General features: G+C 54.8%; 10 protein-coding genes across 10 annotated transcripts; 6 read left to right on the forward strand and 4 right to left on the reverse strand.

Moving 5' to 3' along the window:
* Positions 1 to 2928: 2928 nt before the first annotated feature.
* Positions 2929 to 3796, forward strand: ACO1O0_003709 (alpha/beta hydrolase; the record flags this gene model as incomplete). The annotated part of the gene is made up of 2 exons (XM_083193152.1): positions 2929 to 2940; positions 3008 to 3796. 2 exons carry the CDS (start codon positions 2929 to 2931, stop codon positions 3794 to 3796), a joined length of 801 nt encoding a protein of 266 aa, XP_083052209.1.
* A 1571-nt stretch (positions 3797 to 5367) lies between these two features.
* Positions 5368 to 6429, reverse strand: ACO1O0_003710 (amidohydrolase family protein; the record flags this gene model as incomplete). Its single annotated transcript, XM_083193153.1, has 2 exons — positions 5368 to 6082; positions 6128 to 6429. The coding sequence occupies 2 exons, from the start codon at positions 6427 to 6429 to the stop codon at positions 5368 to 5370; spliced, it is 1017 nt and encodes a 338-aa protein (XP_083052210.1).
* A 612-nt stretch (positions 6430 to 7041) lies between these two features.
* Positions 7042 to 7551, forward strand: ACO1O0_003711 (uncharacterized protein; the record flags this gene model as incomplete). The annotated part of the gene is made up of 2 exons (XM_083193154.1): positions 7042 to 7216; positions 7274 to 7551. The coding sequence occupies 2 exons, from the start codon at positions 7042 to 7044 to the stop codon at positions 7549 to 7551; spliced, it is 453 nt and encodes a 150-aa protein (XP_083052211.1).
* A 1590-nt stretch (positions 7552 to 9141) lies between these two features.
* ACO1O0_003712 (CoA-transferase family III domain-containing protein) lies at positions 9142 to 10999 on the forward strand (the record flags this gene model as incomplete). The annotated part of the gene is made up of 5 exons (XM_083193155.1): positions 9142 to 9147; positions 9172 to 9514; positions 9564 to 9862; positions 9921 to 10415; positions 10481 to 10999. The coding sequence occupies 5 exons, from the start codon at positions 9142 to 9144 to the stop codon at positions 10997 to 10999; spliced, it is 1662 nt and encodes a 553-aa protein (XP_083052212.1).
* A 576-nt stretch (positions 11000 to 11575) lies between these two features.
* On the forward strand, positions 11576 to 12687 carry ACO1O0_003713 (intradiol ring-cleavage dioxygenase; the record flags this gene model as incomplete). The annotated part of the gene is made up of 5 exons (XM_083193156.1): positions 11576 to 11817; positions 11898 to 12136; positions 12187 to 12299; positions 12360 to 12440; positions 12508 to 12687. 5 exons carry the CDS (start codon positions 11576 to 11578, stop codon positions 12685 to 12687), a joined length of 855 nt encoding a protein of 284 aa, XP_083052213.1.
* Positions 12688 to 12842: 155 nt separating this feature from the next.
* Positions 12843 to 14364, reverse strand: ACO1O0_003714 (FAD-dependent oxidoreductase; the record flags this gene model as incomplete). Its single annotated transcript, XM_083193157.1, has 4 exons — positions 12843 to 12990; positions 13041 to 13119; positions 13171 to 13894; positions 13945 to 14364. 4 exons carry the CDS (start codon positions 14362 to 14364, stop codon positions 12843 to 12845), a joined length of 1371 nt encoding a protein of 456 aa, XP_083052214.1.
* A 683-nt stretch (positions 14365 to 15047) lies between these two features.
* ACO1O0_003715 (transcription factor domain-containing protein) lies at positions 15048 to 16388 on the reverse strand (the record flags this gene model as incomplete). The annotated part of the gene is made up of 3 exons (XM_083193158.1): positions 15048 to 15501; positions 15558 to 16112; positions 16162 to 16388. 3 exons carry the CDS (start codon positions 16386 to 16388, stop codon positions 15048 to 15050), a joined length of 1236 nt encoding a protein of 411 aa, XP_083052215.1.
* Positions 16389 to 19271: 2883 nt separating this feature from the next.
* On the forward strand, positions 19272 to 20868 carry ACO1O0_003716 (uncharacterized protein; the record flags this gene model as incomplete). The annotated part of the gene is given in 3 exon segments (XM_083193159.1): positions 19272 to 19322; positions 19342 to 19516; positions 19571 to 20868. 3 exon segments carry the CDS (start codon positions 19272 to 19274, stop codon positions 20866 to 20868), a joined length of 1524 nt encoding a protein of 507 aa, XP_083052216.1.
* A 280-nt stretch (positions 20869 to 21148) lies between these two features.
* ACO1O0_003717 (bifunctional triacylglycerol lipase/ester hydrolase) lies at positions 21149 to 22256 on the forward strand (the record flags this gene model as incomplete). Its single annotated transcript, XM_083193160.1, has 2 exons — positions 21149 to 22085; positions 22147 to 22256. 2 exons carry the CDS (start codon positions 21149 to 21151, stop codon positions 22254 to 22256), a joined length of 1047 nt encoding a protein of 348 aa, XP_083052217.1.
* A 382-nt stretch (positions 22257 to 22638) lies between these two features.
* Positions 22639 to 25873, reverse strand: ACO1O0_003718 (M28 family metallopeptidase; the record flags this gene model as incomplete). Its single annotated transcript, XM_083193161.1, has 5 exons — positions 22639 to 24220; positions 24271 to 25188; positions 25244 to 25492; positions 25548 to 25844; positions 25869 to 25873. 5 exons carry the CDS (start codon positions 25871 to 25873, stop codon positions 22639 to 22641), a joined length of 3051 nt encoding a protein of 1016 aa, XP_083052218.1.
* Positions 25874 to 26375: the final 502 nt, after the last annotated feature.

Raw genomic sequence — 26375 nt, forward strand, 5'->3', positions numbered from 1 at the left:
GTATGTGTTTGGTGGCCAGTCCATCGCCATCTGACTAGTCTTCATCTTTAGATTTTCAAAGTCAACTAGAATTATTAATTAGGTAAATATATCAATCCTGGGGTGGGAGTCTCACTATTTGGGTTCGGCGTTTTGAAGGTAGGGTTTCCAGGGATGACACCATGTTCCATGGCGAGCACCGCTTTGATCATCCCCGAGATGCCTGCTGCCGCTTCCGAGTGGCCGATGTTCGATTTGATCTATCCAAGACAGTTATTAAACACTGTTCATACAATTTGGTATTGTGGGCACCCACGGAACCTAAGATCAATGGCTTTTCCTTTGCCCTGCTGCTGGCGAAGACCTGGCTTGCCCCCAATACTTCGGTGGGGTCACCCGCACTAGTGCCAGTACCATGGCACTCAAGGTAGATCGTTTTACCAAACTCCGAAATATTGGCGTTTCTGTACGCGCTCAGGGTGGTTGCAGCTTGCTGTTCTACGCTAGGGGTGGAGATGCCGTGGGTGTGACCGTTGTGGCCATTGGAACAGCCACGAATAACCGCCCGGATCGGGTCCCCGTCTCGAAGCGCGGTATCGAGACGTTTTAGAATTAGGCAGTTAATTGCTTCAGACTTCATGTATCCGTCTGCCTTGGCATCGAATGTGTGGCACAGTCCTGTTGCAGAAAGTGTCATGCGAACAGAACCCACTGAATCGAAGTTAGTAGTCGTCACAGTGCAGTCTATGCAGGGGATAGGATTCACCATCTCCCCCGAGCTCGGGACTATATTTCAATATTAGAGATATTTAATATGGGTTAAAAGAATAAGATGGAAATAGCAACGCACCTGAGGTACAAGTTGGAGGCGGCGACAATGGCGCCGTCAATTTCACCGCTGTTAAGATAGCGGCAAGCAATATCCATGCTCACTAACCCGGCGGAACAAGCTGTATCTATAGCCATGCTGAACTTTCGCATTAGCATCTCTTCTTCTAATGGACTTGTTGTTGCCTCACCTTGGGCCTTGGATGTTTAGGAAGTGGCTGATTCTGTTGGGGGTCATGGTACGGCCGTTGCCGATTGAAAATGAGCCAGGGCGCGACTCAGGATCACGAGCATGAATATCCCAATAATCTATGACAAACGGAAATTTTAGAATGAGTTTTTGTATGCTCTTTTCTCCTAAGCATGCTTACCACCGGTCCATGACCCAACGAAACATCCATATCTCTGGTTGGCCAATTTCTCCAGAGAAATGCCGGCATTTTCAAGACCCTCGTATACGACCTCAAGGAGCATCCTCTGTTGCGGTTCCATGCATATTGCCTCTTGCGTAGAACAGTTGAAGAACTTGGGGTCGAAATCTGCTGGGTCGCTGTCTTCGATAAACATGCCACCTGGCAGTCGCAGAGTTCGTGACCGATCTGAGCCGTCGAAGTGGCCTTCCAGGTTCCAGCGGTTAGGAGGAGGAGTCCTATCGGCTACACCGTTCCTCATCAGAAATTCCCACAAGGCTTGGGGTGAGTTGTTATGGCCAGGTAGGTGGCAAGCCATGCCCACAACGGCAATGGGGGTCTGCGAAAATGGGGCTGTCGGGCCGAGATATTGTCTGTCATCTTCTTTCATATTGGGCAAACGGATCCAAAAAAAATATTTTCCTTTGTTTTGTGAGATCTTCGCAGTGATGAGTTCGTTGGTTACTACAAAGGTCGGTGTAGTCACAATTCACTAGCCACTATCATATTTGTCGAAATGGTTTTCTTATATACCCACTCAATCAATCCCTTACTATTTGGTTTAGGAGGGGTTCTATCCCATTTCCTGCTTATTGTATTCATCTCCGCCACTGATGTAGGCCCTGGAGTCGGAGAAGGACACATACAAGCGTCACTGCCCTATTTATTTTGTCCTAATTGGCCGACAAGGGCCATACATTTGCCTAACCAGCCGCACCCGTCTTGGCTAATCCGAGCCCCACAGTGTTGGCGAGGATGTGACTATGCCATAATACCTGATTTATAATGTATGTAACGAATCATTAGATGCTTAAGTCATTCCAGCTAAAACTTCAGAATAACACGGATGAGCTAGGCCACATATTCTTTGCCACGTAAGTTGCATCCCATAAAACAACATGATAATAGGCGCTGCCACCGCCTCAATGCACCTATCTGACACGCTAAAACACAGGACTACTCATAGTTCTGTAACAGTGGCAGTTGTAGCTACTGTATCTTCTTCGTAGATTGTTACAAATCACATACTACTGATACTAACTAATATGCGGCAGAATATGACTATTTTAAGATTCTTGCTTTCTAGCCTCTTAGTCGTGGAATGTTTAGATCTATCCTAGTATTGAGAAGAGTAGGTTGCAAGAGCCTCGCTGTGACATAAGGTGTCACTGCTCCCGTGTTCTCAAAGAATTTCTTCGTTTCTCGCACTACATTTATTAAAAGCTACATGTAGGAACAACGAGGCATTTTATTCGATAAAATAGATGAAGCTAATCAGGACGTGTGTGACTTGTAAATCAGGGAGTACAAATAGTATGTGCGAGGAGCCTGCAGACAGCATGCATGTCTCCCCCTACAAGAGACAAGTATGCATCAAGAACACGCTAATTTAAGCTGTCTTATAGGCTTGTTCCAGACTAAGACGTCATACATTCAAATAACCAATGCTTAGTAACAGATCCTGCCGACTTCGAGGTATCTAAGGCATAGTATATCTAATATCTAGTTATAATTGGGGAAGCTTAATACGACGGATTCAAAGCACTCCCTTAGTATAGATCCACCAGTCTAGTTACCCAGCTATCCATTCCCTATAGCTTTCAAAATAACCATGGTCTCTATAAGAGAAGAAGTGGTTTTCACCGCGCTCGATGGCGTTAAAATCCATGGATGGCTCTATCCAGCCGGACCGAAGAGCCCGGGAATAATTATGTCCCCAGGGGTAGGTAGTGTTCTTCCTAGTCGATGGGCCATAGGACTTGTGCTAATTCCGACACCCAACTACGCAGTTTAATTGCCCCAAGGACAGCATCTTGGCGGATGTGGCGCAGGGCCTTCAGCGAAATGGCATCACCGCCCTGTTGTACGACCCCCGCAACACAGGTGCGAGCGAAGGCTTCCCGCGGAACGAAATCGATCCTCCGAAGCAGGTCGAGGACTTCTCCGACGCCCTGACATATATGCTTGGCCTCGAGGTTGTGGATCCTGAACGCATTGGGCTCTGGGGAATATCCTTCGGCGGCATGGTTGCTGCTTGCGCAGCAGCACTGGACAAGCGTGCCAAGTTCGTTATCATGACGTGTCCGCTCGTGAAGCTATACGATCCTGGCTTAATGCCAAGGGTATTGGAAAAGACCGCTAAGGATAGGATGGCCCAGCTCAAGGGAAACAAGCCATTCATGTTGCCCCTTGTCACCCAGGATGGGTACAACCCAACAGGGTTGGTGGGACAGAGTGGTAAAGAAGTGTATGAGGCTTTGAAATACCTCAATGCTAGGTCTCCGGAATGGGAGATGAAGACAACTCTACAGTCTTACTACCGGGTGGCCATGTGGCAGCCGCATGGCCTTATCCAGACGATGATGGCACAGACGCCAGTGTTGGTCATCATCCCCGGAAACGATAACCTCTGCCCTCCGGAGAAACAGGTTGCTTTCTTTGAGACGCTCCAAGGACCGAAGCAAAAACTTGTAGTCGCCGGGAAGAATCATTTTAACATCCTTACTGACGATCAAGGGATCCTGGAGGCGCAGATAGACTTCGTCCACCGGTGGACAGCAAGCCGGAGAAGCCCCTAGTATTACAGTTATGGCAATGTCATCTACAAAGGAGCAGTTAGCGCTCAGCAAATTACAGACAGGAAACCATATCAAATTGAGCATACTGTCTTGACTATTAAGGTCGGTCACCAGAGATATATGGTATCTCATAGGCAACTAGCTTATAACACCACCCGGACCTTTTGTATCTGTCCACGTCCATGTCTCTGGCAGAGATGACTTGAGGAAGCCCTTCTGGCAAGTCCTATCCGCGAAGAATAAATACTGTCCTATTTTCCAAGGCTGTATATCACCCCCCCCCCCCCCCCCCCCCCCTTCTCTTCACCATTTGCCGCACTGAAGAGGGAGGCAAACAGGTCTCTAAGCAGATTCCACTTTGACCACCTTTGGACGCTCTGCCGCAACCTCATTTCCCCCCTCCCTTTCCACCGGCTTGTCATCCCAGTCCTCGACAAGGTCTTCATACTGCGTTACTCCTACAGGCGAGTTGAGAAGCCAGCGTAGAAAGAGGAGGTGGTCACGTACATCGTATTGCTGAAATCACCACCGATTGGGGCGGCAAACCCCATTTCTTCTTGGTCTACGGCCTCATATATGTTGCTTGACTACGCGTTAGTCGTGACCTTGAAGATGTTGACGAAGAAGAGCCGACGTACATGGGATGTGTCTCCCCTTCGTAGTGGTATCTGAAGCGGAGCAAGCTGTTATCAAACCATTTCGCTCTCATCGTTGCATAGACGTAGCCCGTGTTTTTCACCCACTCGGGGTCGATGTGTTTCTGATCGTCGAGAGTCTCGCACCATATTCCTCGCGTCTGGTCAGCCTCTTCCTCGAGGCCGCTATCCTCATCGTAGTTGGGGAAAAAAAAGCGCGGCTCAAAAGCGCATGAAGACTGGCTGTCGATGTCGAGGTTCATCCATCTCACAACGCCAACCGCCTCGAGCTCGGAGTCGCCCAAGATAGAAGGGTTTTGCTCATTGACGTACTGGCTCAAGGCACACAATATGTCATATTGTGTCCGCTCGACTTCACGTCGACAACTTTTCTCCATGACTGATAGGGTTATGTTTGAAGTGCGAAAGTGACGACGTGTGGAAGTCCCATTCATGGCTTGGGGATCTTGGGGGATGTTTTGCGGTCCCGCCATTGTATGTTTTGTTGTCCATGACGGTAAAACCCGTGTCTTGGCAGCATGACCAGTCCAACCACATGCACTGTTGATAGGAAAACGCCCCAGGCGCCTCCCGTTGTCTCAAAACCGCCACAAGCTATATATCATCATTGCTGAATACGGCGAGCCTTGGAAGGAGTGCATGTGGACTGGAAGCTTGGCAGGACAAGTTGCGTCTGGTTTGAGAGTAAAGACAAAGACAGTTTACCGCCATCTATGTAATCTCTGTCGTCATCATTGTTACTGGTAATCATCTCGGGTAAAATGCCGGATATTTCTTGACTACATAAGCATTTATCATATAAGATATTGCCCTTTTTGTAAAGTTTTGGTTACCATGGCGGTTTTCTTTATAGGTATCAAGTTGCATAGCAACAACTCATCTTCCTCTTCTAAACACGAATAGTAAATATTCACCCTATGCCTCACTATCTTTGTAAGCGTCCAGTTTGAACAGCTTCTTTGCGTTATCCCGCCCAATCTTGGTCTTGTCCACCGTGTTGAGGGGCATCTCATCATACCAGTCACACGCATCGGCAAACGACTCGAAAGGATAGTCAATCGAGAACAGGATGCGGTCGGCACTCACCTCGCCCATGCAGAACTGCAGCGTCCCCGTCGAGAAGTGCCCGCTCGTCGTGATCCACAGGTTGCGCGCAAAGTACTCGCGGATGGTGCGCTTGCAGTCGAGCCCCAGGGGCTTCTTGACGTCCTCGAACCAGTGGTTGATGCGCCACATGTCGAAGGGAATGTGCTCGCCCAGGTGGCCCAGGATGACCTGCAGGGACGGGTGTCTGTCAAAGACACCGTTGGTGACCATGCCCAGCGCGTGCAGGCTCACGCCGTGGGCGAAGCTCAGGGGCGGGCCGATGAGCCACTTGCGCTGCGCCCAGAGCTTGTCGTGGATGGTGCCCGTCGGGTTGCGCGGGTGCAGGTAGAAGGGCACGTCGAGCTCTGTCACTGTCGACCAGAAGACGTCCCATTCTGGGCCGTCGTAGAAGATCATGTCGTCGCCGTCTGGGCCGGATCGTTGGGTGTCGTTGACCAGCGCGCCCTTGAAGCCGTACTGCGTGACGCAGCGCCTCAGTTCGGTGGCGGCCTCTTGGGGGTCGTGCATGGACAGGGTGCTTCTTCTATTAGTCTCACGTCTTTCGGTGAACGAGAATAATAGTGCTCACGCAAAGGCCCCGAGGCGGTCCGGATGGCCCTTGATGGCCCCAGCGATGTAGTCATTGATCTCCACGGTGAGCGCCTGGGCCTCCTTGGGGTCCCAGATATCCTGGACGCCAGGTGCGGTGTACGACAGGATCGTGTAACCGACGCCGTGCTTGTCCATGAACTTGATGCGCAGGTCCGTGATGTCTTCGATCTCGGCTGTGTGCTTATCAGGATCCACGGCAAACAGACCAGCCCACCATCTCGTCTTCTCCCGAAGCCGAGGTAGTGTGAATGCCTCCTCAAAGGCGACTTTTCCAAGCATTGTGAAGATGGTATATGGTACAAGGGTATAATTATGTTTTCCAGAGCGCACAGGTTGCAATTGAAAGAGCAGAGGCGGAGGTAAATCAGCAAGCGTGTGTTACGTCGGGACGTCTTATAGCGAATCCAACTGCGACCTGTGCATCCCCCTCATCCCCCAGATTTCCCCAACAATCCCACCATGTCCACGAGTGAACGCTATGGGAAGGATATCTCAGTAATCCAGTGTAGAGGTGACAACGTGCGGAAGGAAAGCGGCGGAGGCGGATGATGTGAACTTGCGTGGAGTTCGCGGTGGGAAACAGTTGCACAGTCTCCACAGTTTGTCGGGTACTGTCACTGTCGCTGTCTCTGTCATGTCTCCAGTGCTGTCAGTGTCACGACTCACCCTCCTCCCCACACCACCACCATGATTTGAATCCACCATCCCGCGTGAACGGATTTGGGCCTTCGGGAGCGACCTTGGCCTTGCGGGGGCATCGGCTAAGTGTACGGTACTGCTAGTGATTGAGTTGAGAGCATCGCGTGCCTTTGACATTCCTCTTCCAATCCCGCCTGCCCACTTCGCACCTTTACCCGCAACAAGTTAATCCAACCTCCAACTCCTCCAACCATGTCATACCAGTCAGAATATCCGTCAGGGACATCGGTTGACCCCGAGATTGTCCAGTTCTTTGAAGATTTCTACCGAATTTCCGACACGCCCGGTGCACATGATCAATACGTTGATCTGTTCACCAGTGATGCCACCTTCAAGTTAGCCTCCAAGCAGGCCATCGGGCGAGAAGGTAAGCATCTATCCCAGCGTGGGTGTCGGAATGAATTTGATACTAACCCTGTCCCAGAAATCACAACCACCAGGCATGGTATGTGGGCCGCCGTGGCATCCAGGAAGCACACGGTTCCCAAGATCTTCCCGTTTGGGAGCAACACCAACGAGTTCATGCTCTACGGCACCGTCGCCCTCGGTCTCAAGAATGGCGCCGAGTCGGAGCTCGAGTGGGCGGGAAGGGCCCAGCTGGTCAAGTCCCCGACGGATGGGAAATGGCGCATGAAGTTTTACCAGATCTATTTGGTAGGCATTCACATCATGATTTTCACTTTAAACTCACGGGCAAGCTGACTCGATAAAACAGGACACAGGAGCGACTTCGGCTTATAAGAAGTAAAGGGCGAATGGGTTTACGCAAATGTACACGACAATAGAACTTGAAGAATTTATAAGATATTCAATAAATATTGTAAATGCCAGATGAACCATCCTGCTGCTATATTCAGTGGAGATTTTGAAGTCCATTCGCGCCAAGAGCGAAGGTCTCTACCAACCTGGCCACCTCTTCCGGGGCCTCTACACAGTGCCAGTGACCAACTCCTTGAAGAACCTCAATCTTTGATTCAGACGCTTTGCCTCCCCAGCTGTTGGAATTAGTAAAGCTCTAGGGTCGTAGAAATGAAGAGTCTCTCGAGAGTTTCTCACCTTTGGAGAATCGTCTCGCAGCCCGCCAGAGGACTCGTCTTATCATCAGACCCGGCGATGATGAGCAGTGGGCATCGCAGCTGGTCGTACTTGGGAGGTGAGGCGTTTGCTATGGTCCGGCACAGCGAATTATATCCCTCTGCGGTTTGCGACAGGATTAGAGAGCGGATGAAGGCGTGGTGCAGGGGCTTTGATTTTGAGCCCGTGGCCGCCGTCGGGATGGTATCAGCGAGGACTTCCAAGCCATCTGGAACAAGAGTCAGCTTCCGTCATCGCTGAAACATGATACTCCTTGTAGAATTGCCTCACTTTCTTCTACATTCTTGATCCTCTGTGCGAAAATGTCTCCCAGGGCCGGCGTGGGATGAACTGGTCCAACCAATACTACACCCCGAAGGCTGGCCAGCAGCCCAAGCTCACAGGCCACCATGGCCCCCATGGAATGCCCAACGGCCACGACACCTTGGGGGTCAATTGAGAGCTGCTGAAGGATGCCATTTATGAGCTTGGCTATGTCTGATGGGCTCCTGTCAAGGCCACCATGCGGTGACAGGCCGCTTCCTGCAATGGGTCAGCATGGGCGGTGCATTCATTACACTGTGTAACTACACAGGTAGACTGATGACGGACCTGGGGTATCTATAGCAAGGCATGCGAATCTATGACTGATGAGAGATGGTATTATCGTGGCGTAGAATGAATGAGAGGAGCCCAGACCGTGGACGAGGGCGAGCGTGACCCCGTTGCCGGCGTCTGGGCGGTACCACTTGTGGTACAGCTGCTGGCCGTCGACCGTGATGAATGGCATGATGAACGAATTTCGATCCGCAAGCTGGCGGTGGTAGGCGTCTGGATTCTTTCTAAGATCATTAGACCCTTCTCCCTCTCAATCTGCATTCGCAGTGGTGTTTCATCCAGAACAGGGCGATAGCGTCATCACCTTTCGGGACCAAGGCCGGCTCCGGCCTTATCGGAAGCGGGCGGATGTGGTGGGTCTGCGCTTCGGAACTTCCGCCGCCATGGCACCCACAAAGTATGCAACCCCATCGGATAGCCTAGGCATCATACCCGAAGTGGTGCAGGGCGGGTAGAAGGGGCCGAATCCTCGCAAGTCCATATTCGTCGTGATGCAGACGCCGATTTTCGCTGTTAAAGCGACTTCACTCCTTGGTTTGCATTGCAGCGCTCTGCCAAGGACCATCTGTTTATACTAGACACATCAAGTGACGAGACATGATGGCCGTAAAAACGTCTTACAGCACCAAGGCCGAGAGCGCCCGCATCTTGGAACTTCTATTAACCTCTTTTGAAAAGGACAATGTCTCTCTGCCCGAGCAGATAAAATCGAAAACGGACGACGTCAAGTTCACCAGCAGCCATGACAAGCCATACTTCCCAATCCCCTTCAAGGAGACCGAGACTACCGCTGCGCTCAAGGCCATAGAGGGGAGCATTGCCGCCCTGCTAGCCGATGCCAAGGATGGAGAGTCCAAGAAGAGAGCCATTACGGTAGACCATGAGAAGACGACTGCCTTCTTGTTCCAGGCATATCTGGCCAGGGTCGGAGGTCTGGGCAAGCTTGACAAGGACGTCCGGAAGCTCCTCAAGGGTCAGCATGCACAGTTCAAAAGGTTATGAAGATGCTAACATGAAAATAGACACCGACCTTCTGCAGGCGCAATCCATCTCATACCGTCGCATGTCGGCCAATCTGTATGAGACGGCCGAGGCTGGCGAGTACTACCACATCCACGGATCCCTGGAGGCGTCGACGACGCTGCGCATGATTGGGCTTGAGTCGCACAGGCCAGATCTCGACACGCACGAGAAGATTGTTGGCGCTATTGAGCCCGCCGTCGGAAAGTTCACCGTGGCCGAGCTCGAGGATCTGAATGCGCGGAACCGACAAGCCGGCGTCAAGGCCTTCAAGCACGAGGAATTCTTGAAGACTCCCCACGTATGATTACTAGAATAAAGATACAGTTGCATAGGATATTCCGTGCTGACTTGAACAGGGCAAAGCTATTTCCGCGACATCTCCCTGGACGGTCGAGAGCCTCGAGACCGCCACGCCCGCCTGCCCTCTCCCCAGCACAGGGGACAGGCGTCTTCTCTCGGGCGTCAAGGTCCTCGAGCTGTGCCGCATCATCGCCGGCCCCATCATCACGCGCATCCTGGGCGAGTACGGCGCCGACGTCCTCAAGATCACGAGCCCCAACCTCAGCGACGTGCCCTTCTTCCAGGTGGACGGCAACATGGGCAAACACGCTGCCGACCTGGACCTTAAGACGCCCGAGGGAAGAGCCGCCTTCGAGGAGCTCCTGGCCGATGTGGATGTCGTCGTTGATGGGTACCGCCCTGGCGCGCTGGAGAAGCTGGGGTACGGGGCGACATTCATGACTGAGATGGCCAAGAAGAGGGGCAAGGGTATCGTCTACGTCAACGAGAACTGCTTTGGATACGTGGGAGAGTGGGCACACCGTCCAGGCTGGCAGCAGATTGCCGACTGTGTATGTTCCACGCCTTTCCCTTTTAAGTTCTACGCAGCGAGTGAAAAGGGCTAATCATTCTCTAGGCGAGCGGCGTGGCATGGGAGCAGGGGCGGTTCATGGGCCTCGACGAACCCGTCGTCCCTCCGTTCCCCATCTCTGACTACGGCACCGGATGCATGGGAGCCATCGCAGCCCTGACTGGTCTGTACCATCGCACAACCAAGGGCGGCTCGTGGCACGGAAAGGCCTCACTACTGCAGTACGACATGCTCCTCTTCAACGTCGGTCTCCTGCCCAGTGACGTCCAGGAACAGCTCCGGCAGCAGGCAGGCGACGACTTCCTCGCGCTCCGACACGCTCACAGCGTGGACCAGATCTCGGGCACGGCGCTGCGGCGGATGAGGACGACGTTCCCCGACTTTGTGGAGAACCCGCGCTATCTCGACCACTGGTACTCTGAGGCCTACAAGAACAACGTGTCGGCTGTGAAGCCAGTGGTGGAAATTGACGGGCTGGACATTAGCTTTAGACGAGCAAGCCGGCCGAACGGGACGGACAAGCCTTCGTGGGACTTTGGCCAGGATGGGGATTATAGACTCTAGCCCATTATTACTTGTTTGGGGTGTTGGTGGTATAGAATCAATGGCGACATAGATTATCGGGACTCATGATGTGCGACCCATGTCACCAGACTCGAATTGGCCCCTCGCTACTCCACGGTCTTTGCCCCATGCCGGATCCTCGGAAGCACTTACATTGACGTCGGGACCGGGCCGGGAATGCGCATGTTTACATCATATATTCGCATCCGAAGCCGTCGGATGTTGGCGGATAGCGCTCCACACCTCCTCGTAGCCGCACGTTACAAACCCCCGTTTCTCAGCCCACCTTGACACACCGAGCCCTCGCACATGCAGCGGGCATCGCAAATTCACAATGGGGACCCCGCATCCATGTCCAAGTTGTGGGGGTCTGTACTTGTACGGAGCAAGTGCAGGGTCGTTCGAGACCGAGCTTCGGGAGCGACGAAGCGAGTGTCCCTGATCGGAATCTCACCAACCGTAGCTCGTCTATATCCCTTGACCTCGCCCGCCATTTACTCTCCGATCCTGTGCCTCTCCAACCTCATTCTCAACATCATCAATCTCAATCCCACACTCTACATCCAATCCACAATCATGGGCAGCGTAGGCTCCACCAACGGCACCTCCCTGGGCCCCGAGTTCACCCAGCAGGTCATCGACTCGATGGGCCCCAACACTCCGCCCCGCCTCCGCGAGATCATGACCAGCTTCATCCAGCACATGCACGGCTTCGCCCGCGACGTCCAGCTCACCAGCGACGAGTGGCTCCTCGGCGTCAACATGATCAACTGGGCCGGCCAGATGAGCAACGAGAAGCGCAACGAGGGGCAGCTCATGTGCGACGTGATCGGGCTTGAATCGTGAGCAACAACCCGTCTGAATGATTGTATGTATGTGTTTAACATGATGGGAACAGGCTTGTCGATGATATTACTTATACGGCGGCCACCAAGGGCACCAATGGCCTCACAGCCTCGGCTATCCTGGGACCTTTCTACCGCGAGGACCACCCCATCCGCAAGAACGGAACCACCATCAGCTTCGATACCCCCAAGGACGCCCAGGTTTCCTTCATGCACGGCACCGTGACCGACGCAGACACGGGCAAGCCGCTGGCCAACGCCGAGATTGACATCTGGCAGGCCTCAACAAACGGTGGGAAAACAACTCGGGCAAAAGCAGAACAAAGCTAACGAGACAACCAGGTCTGTACGAGCAGCAGGACCCCGAGCAGCAGGACCTCAACCTGCGCGGCAAGTTCATCACCGACTCCGAGGGCCGCTACTCGCTGTACTGCCTGCGCCCAACTCCCTACCCGGTAAGAATTGGCTATACGCGCAGCCAGCCTTGTACATGGCTTGCTGATAGACTCAAACAGATCCCCGAGGATGGCCCCGCCGGAAAGATGCTGCGCATGATGGACCGCCACTTCTACCGCCCGGCACACATCCATCTCCTGGTAAGACACCCCTCATTCTCATGTCCCCCGTGGAATCATTCCCAGGAGCTAAACGTGTCAATTGCAGGTCCGCTGCTCCGGGTACAAGCAGCTCACCACGCAGATCTTCGACAAGGACTGCGAGTACCTCAAGAACGACACCGTCTTTGCCGTCAAGGAGGAGCTGGCTGTCGAGTTCAAGCCCCGGAAGGACGATTCCCAGGCGAGCTGGGGGCTGGAGTACAACATCAAGCTGGGGACTGCTTGAGTGTGGTGAAGAGTGAGATTTGGAGAGTATTCAGGTACATAGGGAAGCGGTTGAATGCGAATATATTGGATTTCATGACCAATAACCTAGCCACGGCAACGGCCATAACTGTCCTTCGAGTCTCTCTTTGTGTAAATACCTATATCCTTACATTTTCACAGCCGGGCACTCTCCGTCTCTGCCCCAATTGTCACCCCGTTCGGCAGCTCCAGGCCTATTGGCAGCCCCGAGATGAAGCTGTCAGTGTAGCCCACCCCACGCTTGGCCGCCAGCTTCTCATCAATGTCCTTGTACATGTCGTAACTACATGTAATTAGTATTCTTAGTTCATCATATCTCAGCCTCCAACTTACGCATTCATCTCCTCAATTGTGAGCACCTTCTTCTGGTCCTCGACCTTGTACGTAGGGACATCTTTGTTGACCGAGAAGCCTACAAGCGCGATTAGCAGCGTCCAGAAACAAAATACTCAAAGATGCTGACCTATACGCTCATTGATGTTATAAGCCGCCTTGGCCGCCGCGGCCTGCACCTTGGTCGCCCTCGGCAGCCTGACCTGTGTATACACCTCCAGCGCCTCCTCGACATCCCCCCCAAAGTACGGCTTGCTGAACAAGATGCCCAGCGCCGCAGCGTCCTCGATGGCCATGCACGCCCCCTGGCTCTGGTGCGGCATCATCGGGTGCCCCGCGTCGCCGAGGAGACAGGTCCGCCCCTGGTGCATGTACGGGTACGGGTCGTGCACCCACAGCCTCCACGGCTGGATCTCCTTGCCGATGGACAGGTGGTTGAAGACCTGCCTGTCAAGCTTGGGGTACGGCTCCAGCAGCTCCTCGAGCGGCCTGCTCTCGGCTCCCCACGTCTGCGTCGAGTAGTCCCGCTGGTCGCGCGGGAAGAAGCAGTAGTACGAGAGGAGCTTGCCGCCGTTGCAGGGCGACAGGACAATCTTGTCCCACTTTCCCTCCTGCCCGCCCCAGTACTCGAGTGCTGAATCCTTGGAGTAGTCGACGAGGCCCAACTTGACGGCGTCCTCGGTCATGACATTGCAGTGCAGGCAGCTCTGCTCCGAGGGGCGTTTGGCCGGGTGGATGCCCAGCTCGCCGCGGACGGCAGAACCAATGCCATCGGCACCAATGATGAGGTCGTGCTGTGCAGTGACGCCGTTGGAAAAGCTAATGGTGTTGCTTCCCAGGTCGATGCTCGTGCACTACACCTTATAAGCGCGGGTCTTCCAACCCATTAGAAGACTCAGCGTACCTTGTGGTCTACAACCAGCTTCGCCGGCGTCCCCTCTCCCTCCCCCATAGCCGAGTCCTTGAGCATGGTATGCATATACTGGCGATGGAACATGTTATATACATACCCCCACCTCTCCTCGTAGTCGTCCAGGTCGTACACGCTCACCGGCTCGCCCGTGCGCCAGTCGCGGTTGATGAGCTTCCTGAGCACCACGGGGTCGCCCTTGGCCACGTCCACGTCCCACTCGTGCAGCCAGCGCGTGCCGTTGGCGGCGCAGGACACCGATGCTCCGACCTCGCCGACAAAGTCAGAGCGCTCGTAGATGGTCACGCCGTGCCCGGCCCGGCGCAGCGCGATGGCCACGGACATGCCGCCGATGCCGCCGCCCACGACCCCGACGTCGAGGCGTCTCCAGCCCGAGCCTTTCTGGATTTCCATGTTTTGGGATCTTGTATCTGCGAAATATGTCTCTGAGAGGTCCCCCCGGGTAAAGTTGAAAAGAGGCTGTGGAAAGTTGGGCTGTCGTCCTTGATAGCCCTGTAGTCAGCCGTTCTTATAAGTGAGAGTGAGGAGACGCATCGTAGCACCGCAGCATTATTGCTTCAGATAAGCCTTGTACAAGATGATAAGCTAATCTTAGTACATGATGATGTATATGGGTGTGTGCGATGGTCACAAGCCAGCGCCGATGGGAATCTGTCGGGTATGGGCGGGAACGTACCCGCCAGCTTCCCGCTGCCGTTCGCCTTCCGCCCTTCCGTCCCGCTCTGTCGCATCCGTCCATCACCTGAGAAGGGGTCTCGTGACGTACATGTTAGACAATCGGCGCAGCAACAGATAGATGTGCCACTGCAGTGAGTGTTAATGCGCCTAGTGATGATTCGGTTTTGGATGGACCACCGGGATGGTAGTCCCCAATTCAAACACCCAGCAGTGCCTCGAACTTTTTTTTCTTTGAGGCCTTAATATGAAGAACAGAAATGAGGGTTGTCCCGTATCTTTACATAAAAAGTCTCTGTCGTTGCCAACCCTTACCAATACCGTTTACGCCAATGCTCGTGCGAATGTGGACCAAATCGTCAGCTCACATCATCTCGGGCCATCCTCCTCAAGTGTATCCATCAAGTAGTGTAAGGAAAGCTGTCCCACTGCGAGATATCGAGGCTGTCCCAGTCCAGGAACATCTCTCCAGACCCAACCGACATGTTCTGTCCCAGCGACCAACTGGCAAGTACATCATCAATCTGCATCCTTTGCTCCTCCACGGGGGCAATGCCAGCTCCTGGTTGGTGGTATGAGCCAGAGCCCAGTTCCTCTGTCTGGAAATGGTCAAAGTTGAAGATTTTAGAGACGTAGGAGCTCTTCTCCTTGACCACTGCGCGCTGCCGGTACTCGGAAATGGCATTGGACAAGGACGCGAGGATGTCGCGGTAGAGAGCTGCTTGAGGGCTCTTAGCCCCCAGAAAGCTTAGCAGCTCCCTGGCTTCGCGGAATGCCGATTCGACGCCATAGTCGACCGTTCCCTTTGCGAAAATCTCAAAGCCTAGAACCAGTCCTGCAGGAAATACGATGGCTCTGCGCAGATATTCTCGTTAGAGTGACTCATGTGGTGGGGACCGTGTATAACGTACTTGAGAATACACATGTTAGCTTGGAGCAAGTGAATCTTCCGTGCCCCCGAGCATGTTTGTATGATGAACATGGCAGCATCAAGGCACGCTGTGGCCAGCTGAGAGTGCACCAGGCCACTAGCGGGCTGCTGTGTGAGCGTGGATACCAAGATTGGCCGTGTCACCAGCGTGACAGCAAAGTAGTAGAGGCAGGACACGTGCACTCGCCCAATGGCACCTTTCCCTGCTGAAGAGCTCCCAGATGCGGTAGAAGAAGGAGGTGTGCGAAGAAACTCGGGGAGGTCTCGGCTCCACCGCTGCAACTGCTGAAGATGTTCCTCTACAGCCGGCACGGAGATTTCTTTCTTGTCGTACATTCTGTCTACAATTGAGTTGATCATGGCCACAAGCTTGTACGATGCGCCGAGACAAACCAGGCCTCGGTCTTGTGATGTGGCAAGCACATCGTCAATCAGCGGCTGGAGATCGGAATGTATGCCTGCAGTTGCGGCAGGGCGTCCCAAGATCGAGTTGACCACTATGTCGAGCACACGTAGGCTCATCCAGACGCGCAGTCTGCGACACGTGAGCAGAAGCACCCGAGTTTGTGGACAGCTACACTCACCTCAGCTGATGCTTTGGGTCGTCCATGTCGGCGTACGTCTCACGGCTGTGAAGACCGAGCGCCACGGCAGCTCTCGTCGCAATACCAAGGTATAAGAACGCAGTGTTCCGGCGACATTCGCCAAGCAGGTAGAACGACATGATGAGAAATGTCCTGACCATGTCAATGTCGGGATCCTCGAGCATTCCAGAGAAGGCCTGTGATTGGGATTCGCGAAAGTAGGTCATCTCGCGGTCATGGGTATCGGTTGAAGGTTCACACTGAAGACCAACAGCCACGACGAGATCTGCAAGCAACCGGTCATGTCCCCCGATACCTGGCGAGGTCAACAATGTCTCCAGCTCTCGAGGCAGAAACACATCGATAAGCCCCCCAGTCTTGAGACAGTCAGCATCTGTACAGATGGCAGCGCTGGCGTATTGTAACGTACCACAGCGTAGAAGTAGTCTCCGCACATCGACCTCGCCTCGGGACTCAGACCACCGATATTCGGGGTGTGCATATGGGACTGGGGAGATTCTTTCTCCAACATGGTATCACTCTTTCCATTGCGCGAAAACTGCGATGGGCCAATCTGGTCCGATACAATGCTTCTTACGAGTTGGAGGAAGGAGAGAGACGCTCCACCTCCAATATAGACTGCGTCTGGTCAGCCATGGCCTCCCATACAGAAAAGGGATCAGGTCACAGGCATACCTCGCTCCCCGCGTAGATTGAGCAGCATTCGCGACGACGGCTTCCCAGACAGAAGGGAATCGCCAGAACCTGACAAGCGGTGGGAATTTGGCGCCTGTCCTTCTGATTCCGTTGCCCTGGACTCGGATGGTGATACTGGACAAAAGTCGGACACCCTGGATGCCGACACTGTGTCGTTTGCTGGAGTGGGTTGCCCTCCAAGGGTGCTTTGCCGCGCTGGTGTCCGATGCAGACCTCCGGCAGGAGAGGTTACCGGCCTGAAAACTTGTGAAACTGTAGATTTTGGAGACCCGTGTGAGGCTGCTGTGGCGTTTCTGTGTCCTCGGGCCTGGTTGGAGATGAAGCAGGAGTCGCCAATGCCGCGTCGCAGGCAGTGGGTGCATGGTGCTGATCCTGAACAGCGCTTCTTGGCCTCGCGACAAAAGTTGCAGGCTTCGGAGGCCCTCTGGCGCTGACTGGGTGGAACCCTGGGGCGAGGCATGGCGACCTTGTTTGATTATGCTTCCAGCAACCCGGAGTCTTGAGGCAAGGACTGAGGACAGGTTCACCCGACGGCAGGATGAAGGGTCACGACGACCGGGTTGAGTGGTCGGTGCATCCTTCTTTGGCAGGGCAAGATTCCCAGTATTGTGGGCGAGATTGGCTGGTCCTTCAACTGGGACCTGTTCACATGAATAGTGATGATGGCAGCGATAGGTAGAAAGGAGACAGAAGTGGAGGCGGAGGTGGTTGGTGCTTGGTAGTAGGCATTGGGGAATTGGGGAACAGGCGGGGGCCAAGATAATTGAACAGATCTAGCGGGGCGCTGTAACGGATAACAGTGGACCACGGATGCCTAGTTACTTGGTACCTTGGGAGGCGAGCTAATGGTAGCAGGTCAGTCAAAGTATACCTAGGTAAGCCTGAGCTTGAGGTGCGCTACGTGTGTCGAGGCTGCCGCCTCGTTAACGGACCCCGCACGTCCACCGTACATGTCACAATCATTGATGATTCATCATGTCGCCGAGGTACCTTATGCCTACTACCATGGTAGGTTCTCAGTAGACCTCACAAGGACTATGCAGACTCCTCACCCAGATGTCTGACGTGCACCAGGTTCTGGGATGAGCACGATAGCGAGGCTACTGCAGCAATCGATTGACCGGCTGGCTGGTCATCGGCCATGATATCTCCAAGTCCACCCTTCTTGAGTATGGCGACGTTTCGTTTCACAAAATACATGTAGCGAGACACGCCTACCATCTCCAACATAATGGGCATTCGCTCGGAATGTCATGAAACAAGGCCTGAATGTCATTATTGACAATACCTCCAACATCCGAGAGGTTCTCGATCAAGCATCTGGGCTCGCTAAAAAAAAACATGACTCTACCTGCTTACACTTCGAGTGCAAGGTTGAGGGTATTGGCCTACCAGATAAAAGGTTTCACTCGCGAAATTCGATGAAGAGTGAGCGAACCGGGGTCGATTGCCCCCCTGCCACAGCATACAATGCTCGTGTAGGTGAAGACGCTCGCAGTCTGTCTAAGGAGCGGATCAAGAACCCGTGTCGTCCCATGTACAATAATGCTATCGTTGTGAATTCAAAAGGAAGTCCAGAAATACAGCGAGACTATATCTTGGAGCAGATTGCCAGTCGACCCCGCTGACAGCCAGGTGAAAGATCAATCCTATTAGCGAGTACAGACAGGATAGGGCATATCCCAGGAAAACCATAGTCTCCCTCCAGGGGCGCTCACACCCGCTCTCGAGGGTGAAGAGTGTCGCATCCGCCACTGTAGGTGCCACTGTGGGTGCCACTGTGGGTGCAATAGCCGACGCCTTTCCAAGTACCAGACTATACGAAGTACACCCTAATTCCCCGATTCCCCCGACTCACCCATGAGTCTGACGACGCCTCAACAACGCCCAACAACGCCACGCCCACCAGTCCTCTGGTTCACGCCGGTAAGCACTGGGAACAGTAGGGAGCTAACATGCTTAAACCAAGCTTCATCGGGCCCCTCCCCCAGACTCCAGTCACTCCACCGTCAACCCCGGGCCTTGGCGGATCCCCTGGTTGGATGTTCAAGTCGGGGTTGACAACTGCCAATTGAACTCCAGACAAAGGTTGTCCATGATGCCTGGTACAATCCCTGCGCTATCTCAAAATGAATACAATCCTGAGCCGTGGGAAAGGGGTTGCCTGCACAGGTACAAAGTACAAATTGATGCATCCATCCCGAGCCCTGATGCAGCAAGATCCCCATGTCTCAAGTTGCCTCACTCTACGCATTGAGCATCCTTACTGCTATCCTCCATTCTCCCTTCTAGACTTGTCGCATTCTACTTGACTTGATCTCAACTGTCCTCTTACAGAGAGGTAGTATCACTACGGTATTCATCTCCTCCCCCGGAAGACAACATCCCCCACCATGACCGCCGACTCGGTGACCAAGGTGGCCGCCTCTGGGCAGATGGACCAGGTCGACAACGAAAAGCAAGTTCTCCATTCTCACGTCACGAATGGCAAGCGGCCTAACATCCAACAGAGATGCGCCAGACGAATTCGTCTATGACCGTCGTGCCGAGCGCCGCCTCCGCAACAAAATCGACCTCATGATCATGCCCACCATCTGCCTCCTCTATCTCTTCTGCTTCATCGACCGCGCCAACATTGGTATGCTTCCATTCCACTCTCCCTAGAGTTATTTGCTTCTGACCACCGCCCTAGGCAACGCCCGCATCGCTGGCATGGATGTCGATCTCGGCATGCAGGGCTTCGACTACAACGCCGCCCTGTCCATGTTCTACGTCTCCTACATCATCTTCGAGCTGCCCTCCAACATCCTGTGCAAGGTCATGGGCCCCGGCTGGTTCCTCCCGCTGCTGACTGTCCTCTTCGGCATCTGCTCCATCAGCTCCGGCCTCGTCCGCACCGTGCCCCAGATGATGGGTGTGCGCTTCCTCCTGGGCATCTTCGAGGCCGGCATGCTCCCCGGCATTGCTTATTTTCTGTCCAGGTGGTATAGACGCTCTGAGCTCACGTTCCGCCTGGGGCTCTACCTCGTCAACGGGCCCCTTGCGGGCGCCTTTGGCGCGCTGCTGGCATCAGGGATCCTCCGCCTGGACCATTTCGCAAGTGTGAGTGGCTGGCGGATGATCTTTGTCATCGAGGGCGTCGTCACCGTCGGGCTCGGTGTGGTCGGCTTCTTCACCCTGACGGACCGTCCCGAGACTGCGCGGTGGCTCAACGACGCCGAGAAGAAGCTCTGCGAGGACCGTGTGCGCTCCGAGCGCGTTGCCCAGACAAAGGTGCTCGACAAGATGGACAAGAAGAAGCTCATCCTGGGCATCTTCAACCCCGTCACCATCAGCACCTCGTGGATCTTCCTCTTCTGCAACGTCACGGTCCAGGGGCTGGGCTTCTTCCTCCCGACGATTGTCAAGAGCATCTACTCAGACCACACCGTCATCCAGCAGCAGCTCTACACGGTCCCGCCGTATGCCGTGGGTTCCGTCGTCACACTCCTCCTGCCGCTGATCAGCTGGCGTCTCGACCGTCGGCAGGAATTCATGATCCTGTCCAGCCCCCTCGGCATGATCGGCTACATCATCTTCCTCTCCACGACCAGTACGTCGGCTCGATACGGCGCGACCTTCCTGATTGCCTCGTCGGCCTTCTCCCTCGGCGCCCTCACAAACAGTCAGGTGTCTGCCAACGTCGTCTCCGATACTGCAAGAACGTCGGCCATCGGGCTCAACGTCATGCTGGGCAACATCGGCGGGCTCATATCGACGTGGTCGTTTCTGCCCTTTGATGGCCCCAATTACCCCATTGGAAACGGGCTGAACCTAGCCACCCAGGGCAGTACTCTGGTGCTGGCGACTGTCATGCTATTCTGGATGAAGAAGGACAATGTGCGGAGGGAGAGTGTCGAAGCCGAGGGGCTGGAGAGGCTACAGGACATGTCGGCGCAGGAGCAGGAGGATCTAGACTGGAAGCATCCGGCGTTCCGGTGGCGGCCATGAGTTTAGCATGCGTCATTGTCGCGAGATGGAAATCTCAGCCCAGAATCCAGATAGTCAATCATTAATCGTGCCGTGTTGCGTGTATACCTACATATATATCATGTCGGCCCCCCGGAAAGGTGTAAACTCCGCCGCCCCACGCCGAGTCGCCGACGCCACTCCGGAATTCAAACACATGAAATGAGATTTGGACTCATCGCTGACCAAAACACTCACTCACCCAAACTTGAACACTTCCATCACCCGCCAATTGAACCCTCCTCCAAAAACCCCCCTAGCCATGCCATCCTCCATCTTCCTCCCCGCCGACGACCACGGCGCGCCGCTCCACGCCAAGCAGCGCGCCCTCATCTTCTACGTCCCCGGAAACCCAGGCCTCATCGACTTCTACGACGACTTCCTACGCTGCCTGGCCTCCCTAATCCGCGCCTCCGATCTCACCACCGCATACGACATCTACGGCGGCGACCTGCGCGGCTTCCGCGACGATGACCACGAGCCCTTTGGCAACAGCAGCACCAGCAGCAGCAGCGACGCGCAGCCGTGGGACCTCAACGGCCAAGTCGAAGCCGTGTACGACGCCGTGTCCTCCCAGCGCAGACGCGACAACGGCGCGCCCTACGACTTTGTCGTCATGATGGGCCACTCGGTGGGCGCGTACATCACCGTCGAGGTGTTCTCGCGACACGCCCGGCAGGCCGCCCAGCGCGCGCCGCACCTCGTTCTGCGCAACGGCGTGCTGCTGTTCCCGACGCTGACGGACATTGCGCTGTCGCGCAACGGGCGGCAGATGGCCCTGCTGAACCGGTTCCCCTGGGTGGGCGACCGGGCGCACCGCGTGGCGGTCCTGCTGCTGATGCTCGTGTCGCAGGGCGTGCTGGCGTGGTTCATGGAGCGCGTCATGGGGTTCACGGGGCATGCGGCGCGTGTGACGGCTGCGTGGCTCAAAAGCCGGGATGGCGTGCACCAGGCAATCCACCTAGGGCGGTCGGAGATGCGGTCGATACGCGAGGATGAGTGGGAGGAGGAGCTGTGGGAGGTGGCCGAGGCTGGCGGCGGGGACGGACCGGGGCTGCCGCGGTTCTATCTGTACTACGGGAGGGATGATGAATGGGTGGCCAGCCATCTGAGGGATGAGTTTGTCGAGAAGAAGAAGGGGAGGGCGAGGGTGGTGGTGGACGAGGGGGACGTGCCTCATGCGTTTTGCACCAAGGAGAGTAAGTCCCTCTGCTGTGTCGGTTGTCTTTGATGAATCGAGCAGGCTAACTATCATCGCAGAAACGACTTTGTTCATTGCCAAAAAGGTGAGTGAGTGGGTGGAAGAGATGGAGGGCGTTCGCAAGGACAAAGGAACGGCAAATATCACAGAATCAAGTGTACAGGAATAATCGACCAAGATGGCCCTCAGCGGCAAGCAGGACCAGGACACATAGAGGCATGTCAAGATCCGCCTTAAAGTCGTCCTTGTCCCAGGTGAGAGCGGCCTGCCGTGCTGCAGCAGCTCCTTGAGACACGGCAACAATAAGCCAAAAGATTCCCCATTGTCAGCATGTAGGATGTAGTATATGTGGCTGACAGCGCTACGAATTCCGGTCAAAGAACAAATCGTCTCGGCAAACAGAAACGAATACCATCATACTCATTAACAGCTATTCGTAACGATCTGGAAACCAATAGCGCGCCATCTCAAGCAGACCAAGGAAACCCCCAACACCTCGAATTCGCATGCTACAGGGGGCCGATATCATAGGCGAAGCGGGCACCACTCCCTCATCGCCCAATCTTGTACGTCTTCTTCACGTCCACCAAACCCACCTGGCTCTTGGTCACAGCCGCCCACGGTGGCATAAACTGCTTCAGCTCGTGGAGTGCTGGAATCGTGCTCGGCTGGTTGGCATCGCTCCACTTGCATGTGACCGTGACCTCGAACAGGTCCGCGTTAAACGCCTTCTCCGACCTGACCTTGAGCTCATCCAAAGCATCTGCCTCGACAGCGTCCTCGTTGTCGTGGCTCTTTTCGTCGGCCGGTCTACCCTTCTCCCCGAGGTCAAACGTCACATTCCACGCGCTCTCCCAATCTCGTCGCCAGATGTCCATGGATGTGAATCCGTCCCGAGGCAGAGCTCCAAGTCGCTCATCCCTGGGAGAGCCTCCCTGCACCCAGAAGCCAAATATCGGACGGGATGTATCCAGAACACACATCCTCGTGTCCACCGCGTCGATGGTTATCGTCACCAAAGACGAGTCAATTGATTCCGGGACAGTGACGGTAATCAACTCGTCCACATCCTTGCCCTTGGCCAGATTAGGATTCAGTAACGAGCCATCAAAGTCGCACTTAACCAACCCTTCCTTCACGCTACCACCGCTGCACTCAATCTTCCGGTTCGCCCCGGATGGTAGAGAGGCGATAATAGGGCGTATGTACTCCTCAAGACCCGACAAGCGCACCACATTTGATCCCTCGTTAAGATCAATGATCTGCTGAAAGCCAAATTTGTACCGATTCTCAATGGAAAAGGGGAATGCCACAAGGTTGTAAATGAAGGTACCAACAAACACGGCCAGTAGGAAGATGGGGACGTGATGCGTTACTCGGTGGATAAACGGCGTCAGCGGGAGCAGCAGGAGGATGGACACGATGCCGATGGCCTGGAGCGGGAGAAGCAGGCTGCTACCGTCACTTCCCGTCTGTCCCAGCGATGACATCGCGACAAGTCCAAGGTTGCCGATGAGAATGATAGGGACTGGAGCCAGAAGCAGAAACTGGATAAACCAGGTCCACTGGGGGAGGTAACCAGACCATGACTGCTCTCGAGCATATGGCTGATACCGAGGCACGGTGGTGGCAGAGGGGCCCTCTGCCGTGACAGGCCGCCGATACGTGCGAGCAAAGGTTGTCTGCTGGTTGTCCGCTCCATAGCTCTGCTCACCCGATCTCAGGGGCGTCGTCTCCGTAGGGTCTTCTGGCTCATCGGCTTCCTCGCCATCGTCCGCCGCGTCATGTTGCTCTGCTCCACTGCTGTGGTCTCCCTCCGCTTCGTGGGAGTCTGTTGTCTGATGAGCCTCGTAAAGTTGGCGGGCAAATTCGTGCTTCTCTGGCAGCGTGGACATCTCCAGCAGCGAGATGAGAAGCGACACGAAGATGGCCGTGTGAAGAAACGCAGCAGAATACAGCGACCCGATCTTCCAGCGATCTTCGGCAACAGCGGCCAGCACCTGAAGCGCCCACCCAAGGACAAATAGCCAGATAGTCACATGTGCCCGTTGGAGAGCACTCGGGCGTACGAAACTCGATCCCCGCATGATGAGCCAAAAGGCAAAGTAGAAGAGCGACACGGTCATCGACCAGCTATCAAGTGTCAGCTTTAAGCGATGGGTGGGGGTCTCTCGGCAACCTACACTGCATAGGGGCTGCTGTACACGATGAGCGGGTTGAACTTGGCAATCAAAAGCACCGAAGCAATAGTCAGAGCGCCAGCAAAGATCAGCGCCAGAGGGAACCGGAAAAATCCCTTCCATCCACCGATCCTCACGGGATCGTCGTGGACCTCCGACTGACTCTTGATATCCCTAGCAAATAGATAGTACCTATCCTTGCGGGCCAGCAGGTAGCTCACAATTGCAAGAATCAGGGGCGTTGCGATGAGCAGGGTCAGCGACCAGGCAAAGAGTCCTCTCAGCTCCATTACAGCCCAGGCACTTCCAAACATGTCGAACCACACACCTCTCGTGAGCTTGCCGTTCTGGACCTTTTTGGTATCGCCATCTGCCCTATCGCCCGTGAATGCGGTGCTCGCCGTCTTCGCCAAGCTGTCGGTGGATGCCACCGCGGCGGAGAGCATGTGCCAGATGCTGTTAACAGACGTATGGCGTGCGTCGTCCTGGTCCGTATGGTAGCGAGCCCGGGGGGCATAAAAGGCAATGTCCAGGCCGCGTTGGCCAAAAACGTCTTCGAAAACAGTATAGTCTGTGCCGCTTCGGATGACGCCCTGCTTGAATGAATCCGCCGCGATGGTAGATCCAAATGGGTGGGGGCTACGCCCGTACGCCTTAGCGACTTCGAGATCGGTTGCCCGGAACAGCATCGCTCGGCCACCAGCACCAGCGCCCTCGAGGTTGACAAAGGTGCGGGCGAACTGCCACAGCGGGCTCTTGATGAATGCATAGGCACCCAGGAGCCCATCCTCCTCTGCATCATTGAACAGCAAGATGATGCCGTTCTTTGGCTGCCGACCGTCCGAAGTAAAGTAGCTCAACATCTGCAGCATCGTGACGCAGCCGACACCATCGTCGGTGGCACCGAAGCCGGTGGACACGCTAAATGACTATTAGCAGGAGGAACAGACGAAGGGATAAGCATCCCAAAACCCACGAGTCAAAATGGCAATTCACAAGCACGCCTCCCGCCTTGCTGAGTTTCTCATGGTCAGACTTGGTCGCCCACCAGTTGCCCTCGGGATCTTCGGTGCCCCGAATATAAACATAGAAGTTGTTCGCCTCGAAATACGTCCCCGAAGTCTTCACCCATCGCGGGTTATCCTGTGTGCGCGTGAAGTTGGAGACTTGGTCGTCGAATAGTGTTACGAGGGCTTCGCCGGGCTTCGTGGCGGAACTGTCCAGGCTATTATCCCCCAGGTCAGCCATGATGCCGTCAGCGAAGACTAGCGCAGACCTACGAATCTCTCCCCGTGGCGCCTGCCGTATACGTCTCTACTGAGTATCCAACGCCGTTCCTTTTCAAAATGTCCTTCGATCGGTCAATAATGTACTCGCGAACGCGGTCATTTTCGTGGCTGTTGTATGGATGGTAGGTGGCCGTAATCGTCTGCAGGTCGATCCACGCCTCGGTCAAGTTGAGGCCGCGGGAAAGGGAGCGCTGATGAGGCGCGGGAGGGACGGTCTCGTGAACATAGATGAGCGGGATGACGACGGCCAGGTAGATGATTGTCGTCCAGAAGGTGACCGGCCCCGGCCTGAAGGCGAACGGGTTCTTCCACTGCATCGTGGAGATGGGGCCCAGAGCAAGGGCTAAGGATGCGAAGCTAGGGATACTTGAGTGCGATCATTCCCGGTCTTGACGCGGTGGTGAGTAGACCGCGGCAAGCTGCTATGCAGGTACGAAAAGAGTCGTGAGTTTCACAGAGGAGCGGGAGGCTGGGAAGGGCGCCAAGGTCTCAAGGCAACAACAGGACGTCTGAAAGTTCTGGGGGTCTTTCTGCAGGTCTCTGCGGGGACGACCTGCCAAATCCAACGTGCTTATTCTTAAGCGGGATCCAAGGGAAGCGAAGCGGGACCGAGCGATAAGATTCGGGAGGGCGTCATTCACATGGTCCAAGCTCCAACAGTTCATCCGCCCTCCGCCTTCCAGCCTCCAGCCTGGAGGCTCCAGGGCCCATGTTGTTGCAGCTGCGCAAGTGCACATGACGACGCGGTTGCATGGAATGCGGGGTGCTTTATGCGACATACGCCATCAGTTTACACAAACAGGCTGGGCATGGTCTAAT

This window comes from Amphichorda felina, assembly GCF_050947745.1.
Source record: "Amphichorda felina strain 45539 chromosome Unknown scaffold_3, whole genome shotgun sequence".
In the NCBI taxonomy this organism is placed as follows: domain Eukaryota; kingdom Fungi; phylum Ascomycota; class Sordariomycetes; order Hypocreales; family Bionectriaceae; genus Amphichorda; species Amphichorda felina.